General features: G+C 45.8%; 1 protein-coding gene across 1 annotated transcript in view; it reads left to right on the top strand.

The window, feature by feature from the left end:
- LOC311119345 (uncharacterized protein) overlaps positions 1-1,210 on the top strand; it is a gene marked incomplete at both ends in the record, with an annotated part of 35,769 nt that extends 34,559 nt beyond the window's left edge. The window contains one exon of the mRNA XM_084194066.1: positions 968-1,210. Within this exon, the coding sequence (XP_084050192.1) occupies positions 968-1,210 (243 nt within the window). The remainder of the gene's footprint in view (positions 1-967) is intronic.
- Between the last annotated feature and the right edge of the window lie 5,145 nt (positions 1,211-6,355).

The raw sequence follows: 6,355 nt of genomic DNA, 5'->3' as shown, positions 1-6,355 counted from the left end.
GAGGCCTACAAACCTGACTCAGTTACACCAGCTCTGTCAGGAGGAATGGACCAAAATTCACCCAACTTATTGTGGGAAGCTTGTGGAAGGCTACCCAAAACGTTTGACCCAAGTTAAACAATTTAAAGGCAATGCTACCAAATACTAATTGAGTGTATGTAAACTTCCGACCCACTGGGAACATGATGAAAGAAATAAAAGCTGAAATAAATCATTCTCTCTACTATTATTCTGACATTTCACATCCTTAAAATAAAGTGGTGATCCTAACTGACCTAAGGCTCACGGAGTCTGTACATAGTCAAAGCTTTCCTTAAATTGGGGTCAGTCACAGTGGTCAGGTATTCTGCCACTGTGTACTCTCTGTTTAGGGCCAAATAACATTCTAGTTTGCTCTGTTTTTTTGTTAATGCTTTCTAATGTGTCAAGTAATTATCTTTTTGTTTTCTCATAATTTGGTTGGGTTTAATTGTGTTGCTGTCCTGGGGCTCTGTGGGGTCTGTTTGTGTTTGTGAACAGAGCCCCAGAACCAGCTGGCTGAGGGGACTCTTCTCTAGGTTCAATCTCGCTGTAGGTGAGGGCTTTGTGATGGAATGTGTGGGCATCGCTTCCTTTTAGGTACCAGATCATCAGCAAACAGTAGACATTTGACTTCAGATTCTCTCTCTCTCTCTCTCTCTCTCTCTCTCTCTCTCTCTCTCTCTCTCTCTCTCTCTCTCTCTCTCTCTCTCTCTCTCTCTCTCTTCTCTCTCTCTCTCTCTCTCTCTCTGTCTCTGTCTCTGTCTCTCTGTCTCTCTCTGTCTCTGTCTCTGTCTCTGTCTCTGTCTCTGTCTCTCTCTCTCTCTCTCTCTCTCTCTCTCTCTCTCTCTCTCTCTCTCTCTCTCTCTCTCTCTCTCTCTCTCTCTCTCTCTCTCTCTCTCTCTCTCTCTCTCTCTCTCTCTCTCTCTCTCTCTCTGACCTATCCCAGCTGTCGGTGCAGCAGCGCGTGTTCAACATAGCCAATGAGCTCCTCCACACAGAGAAGGCCTACGTGTCTCGGCTGCACCTCCTGGACCAGGTGTTCTGCTCCTCCCTCCTAGAGGAGGCGCGCTCTCGCTCCTCCTTCCCTCTTGACGTGGTCATGGGTATCTTCTCCAACATCTGCTCTATATACTGTTTCCACCAGCAGTTCCTGCTCCCCGCCCTGGAGAAACGCATGGAGGAGTGGTGAGTTAAAACCCTGACCCCTGACCCCTAACCCCTGACCCCTGACCCCTGACCACTGACCCCTAACCTCTGACCCCTAACCCCTGACCCCTAACCCCTGACCCCTGACCCCTAACCCCTAACCCCTGACCCCTAACCCCTAACCCCTAACCCCTAACCCCTGACCCCTAACCCCTAACCCCTGACCCCTAACCCCTGACCCCTGACCCTAAGCCTTGGCCTAACCGAGACTAGGTCATATATACCCCTGATTGGTTAACCGGTGAGAGAGACTAGGTCATCCCCTGACTGGTTAACCAGTGAGAGAGACTAGGTCATACAGTGGGGAAAAAAAGTATTTAGTCAGCCACCAATTGTGCAAGTTCTCCCACTTAAAAAGATGAGAGAGGCCTGTAATTTTCATCATAGGTACACGTCAACTATGACAGACAAATTGAGGAAAAAACATTGAGAAAATCACATTGTAGGATTTTTTATGAATTTATTTGCAAATTATGGTGGAAAATAAGTATTTGGTCACCTACAAACAAGCAAGATTTCTGGCTCTCACAGACCTGTAACTTCTTCTTTAAGAGGCTCCTCTGTCCTCCACTCGTTACCTGTATTAATGGCACCTGTTTGAACTTGTTATCAGTATAAAAGACACCTGTCCACAACCTCAAACAGTCACACTCCAAACTCCACTATGGTCAAGACCAAAGAGCTGTCAAAGGACACCAGAAACAAAATTGTAGACCTGCACCAGGCTGGGAAGACTGAATCTGCAATAGGTAAGCAGCTTGGTTTGAAGAAATCAACTGTGGGAGCAATTATTAGGAAATGGAAGACATACAAGACCACTGATAATCTCCCTCGATCTGGGGCTCCACGCAAAATCTCACCCAGTGGGGTCAAAATGATCACAAGAACGGTGAGCAAAAATCCCAGAACCACACGGGGGGACCTAGTGAATGACCTGCAGAGAGCTGGGACCAAAGTAACAAAGCCTACCATCAGTAACACACTACGCCGCCAGGGACACAAATCCTGCAGTGCCAGACGTGTCCCCCTGCTTAAGCCAGTACATGTCCAGGCCCGTCTGAAGTTTACTAGAGTGCATTTGGATGATCCAGAAGAGGATTGGGAGAATGTCATATGTCATATGGTCAGATGAAACCAAAATAGAACTTGTCGTGTTTGGAGGACAAAGAATGCTGAGTTGCATCCAAAGAACACCATACCTACTGTGAAGCATGGGGGTGGAAACATCATGCTTTGGGGCTGTTTTTCTGCAAAGGGACCAGGACGACTGATCCGTGTAAAAGAAAGAATGAATGGGGCCATGTATTGTGTGATTTTGAGTGAAAACCTCCTTCCATCAGCAAGGGCATTGAAGATGAAACGTGGCTGGGTCTTTCAGCATGACAATGATCCCAAACACACCGCCCGGGCAACGAAGGAGTGGCTTCGCAAGAAGCATTTCAAGGTCCTGGAGTGGCCTAGCCAGTCTCCAGATCTCAACCCCATAGAAAATCTTTTGAGGGAGTTGAAAGTCTGTGTTGCCCAGCGACAGCCCCAAAACATCACTGCTCTAGAGGAGATCTGCATGGAGGAATGGGCCAAAATACCAGCAACAGTGTGTGAAAACCTTGTGAAGACTTACAGAAAACGTTTGACCTGTGTCATTGCCAACAAAGGGTATATAACAAAGTATTGAGAAACTTTTGTTATTGACCAAATACTTATTTTCCACCATAATTTGCAAATAAATTCATTAAAAATCCTACAATGTGATTTTCTGGATTTTCTTTCCTCATTTTGTCTGTCATAGTTGACGTGTACCTATGATGAAAATTACAGGACTCTCTCATCTTTTTAAGTGGGAGAACTTGCACAATTGGTGGCTGACTAAATACTTTTTTTCCCCACTGTATATACCCCTGATTGGTTAACCGGTGAGAGAGACTAGGTCATATATACCCCTGATTGGTTAACCGGTGAGAGAGACTAGGTCATCCCCTGATTGGTTAACCAGTGAGAGAGACTAGGTCATATATACCCCTGATTGGTTAACCAGTGAGAGAGACTAGGTCATATATACCCCTGATTGGTTAACCGGTGAGAGAGACTAGGTCATATATACCCCTGATTGGTTAACCAGTGAGAGAGACTAGGTCATCCCCTGACTGGTTAACCAGTGAGAGAGACTAGGTCATATATACCCCTGATTGGTTAACCGGTGAGAGAGACTAGGTCATATATACCCCTGATTGGTTAACCGGTGAGAGAGACTAGGTCATATATACCCCTGATTGGTTAACCAGTGAGAGAGACTAGGTCATATATACCCCTGATTGGTTAACCGGTGAGAGAGACTAGGTCATATATACCCCTGATTGGTTAACCGGTGAGAGAGACTAGGTCATCCCCTGATTGGTTAACCAGTGAGAGAGACTAGGTCATATATACCCCTGATTGGTTAACCAGTGAGAGAGACTAGGTCATATATACCCCTGATTGGTTAACCAGTGAGAGAGACTAGGTCATATATACCCCTGATTGGTTAACCGGTGAGAGAGACTAGGTCATATATACCCCTGATTGGTTAACCGGTGAGAGAGACTAGGTCATATATACCCCTGATTGGTTAACCGGTGAGAGAGACTAGGTCATATATACCCCTGATTGGTTAACCGGTGAGAGAGACTAGGTCATCCCCTAATTGGTTAACCAGTGAGAGAGACTAGGTCATCCCCTGATTGGTTAACCAGTGAGAGAGACTAGGTCATATATACCCCTGATTGGTTATTCGGTGAGAGAGACTAGGTCATATATACCCCTGATTGGTTAACCGGTGAGAGAGACTAGGTCATCCCCTGATTGGTTAACCAGTGAGAGAGACTAGGTCATATATACCCCTGATTGGTTAACCAGTGAGAGAGACTAGGTCATATATACCCCTGATTGGTTAACCGGTGAGAGAGACTAGGTCATATATACCCCTGATTGGTTAACCGGTGAGAGAGACTAGGTCATATATACCCCTGATTGGTTAACCGGTGAGAGAGACTAGGTCATATATACCCCTGATTGGTTAACCGGTGAGAGAGACTAGGTCATCCCCTGATTGGTTAACCAGTGAGAGAGACTAGGTCATCCCCTGATTGGTTAACCAGTGAGAGAGACTAGGTCATATATACCCCTGATTGGTTAACCAGTGAGAGAGACTAGGTCATATATACCCCTGATTGGTTAACCGGTGAGAGAGACTAGGTCATATATACCCCTGATTGGTTAACCGGTGAGAGAGACTAGGTCATATATACCCCTGATTGGTTAACCGGTGAGAGAGACTAGGTCATATATACCCCTGATTGGTTAACCGGTGAGAGAGACTAGGTCATCCCCTGATTGGTTAACCAGTGAGAGAGACTAGGTCATCCCCTGATTGGTTAACCAGTGAGAGAGACTAGGTCATATATACCCCTGATTGGTTAACCGGTGAGAGAGACTAGGTCATATATACCCCTGATTGGTTAACCGGTGAGAGAGACTAGGTCATCCCCTGATTGGTTAACCAGTGAGAGAGACTAGGTCATCCAGTGCATTCAGAAAGTATTCAGACCCCTTGACTTTTTCCACATTTTGTTACGTTACAGCCTTATTCTAAAATAAGGTAGAGCATGGTGCTTGTAACGCCAGGGTAGTGGGTTCGATCCCCGGGACCACCCATACGTAAAAATGTATGCACACATGACTGTAAGTCGCTTTGGATAAAAGCGTCTGCTAAATGGCATATTATTATAATAAATAAAAATCCTCAGCAATCTACAGATAATACCCCATAGTGATAAAGCGAAAACAGGTTTTTATTTAAATGTATTTAAAATAACAGAAATACCTTATTTACATAAGTATTCAGACCCTTTGCTATGAGATTCGAAATTGAGCTCAGGTACATCCTGTTTCCATTGATCATCCTTGAGATGTTTCTACAACTTGATTGGAGTCCACCTGTGGTAAATTCAATTGATTGGACATGATTTGGAAAGGCACACATCTGTCTATATAAGGTCCCACAGTTGACAGTGGATGTCAGAGCAAAAACCAAGCCATGAGGTCGAAGGAATTGTCCGTAGAGCTCCGAGACAGCATTGTGTCGAGGCACAGATCTGGGGAAGGGTACCAAAAACTGTCTGCAGCATTTGAGGTCCCCAAGAACACAGTGGCCTCCATCATTCTTAAATGGAAGACGTTTTTAGACTCTTCCTAGAGCTGGCCGCCCGGCCAAACTGAGCAATCGGGGGAGAAGGGCCTTGGTCAGGGAGGTGATCAAGAACCCGATGGTCACTCTGACAGAGCTCTAAAGTTCCTCTTTGGAGATGGGAGAACCTTCCAGAAGGACAACCATCTCTGCAGCACTCCACCAATCAGGCCTTTATGGTAGAGTGGCCAGACGGAAGCCACTCCTCAGTAAAAGGCACATGACAGCCCGCTTGGAGTTTGCCAAAAGGCACCTAAAGACAAGATTCTCTGGTCTGATGAAACCAAGAGTCAACTCTTTGGCCTGAATGCCAAGCATCACATCTGGAGGAAACCTGGCACCATCCCTACGGTGAAGCACAGTGGTGGCAGCATCATGCTGTGGGGATGTTTTTCAACGGCAGGGACTGGGAGACTAGTCAGGATTGAGGCAAAGCTGAACAGAGCAAAGTACAGAGAGATCCTTGATGAAAACCTGCTCCAGAGCGCTCAGGTCCTCAGACTGGGGCAAAGGTTCACCTTCCAACAGGACAACAACCCTAAGCACACAGCCAAGACAATGCAGGAGTGGCTTCGGGACAAGTCTCTGAATGTCCTTGAGTGGCCCAGCCAACCTGAACCCAATCGAACATCTCTGGAGAGACCTGAAAATAGCTGTGCAGCGACGCTTCCCATCCAGCCTGACAGAGCTTGAGAGGATCTGCAGAGAAGAATGGGAGAAACTCCCCAAATACAGGTGTGCCAAGCTTGTGGCGTCATACCCAGGAAGACTCGATGCTGTAATCGCTGCCAAAGGTGCTTCAACAAAGTACTGAGTATATGGTCTGAATACTTATGTAAATTTAATATTTATGTTTTGTATTTGTATTGTAAAATTACCAAAAATGTCTAAAAACGTGTTTTTGCC

Source organism: Coregonus lavaretus (genome assembly GCF_964263955.1).
Source record: "Coregonus lavaretus genome assembly, contig: HAP1_SCAFFOLD_5140, whole genome shotgun sequence".
NCBI lineage: Eukaryota > Metazoa > Chordata > Actinopteri > Salmoniformes > Salmonidae > Coregonus > Coregonus lavaretus.
Note: the sequence above shows the minus strand (reverse complement) of the source record. Positions and strands in the feature narration are given on the sequence as shown.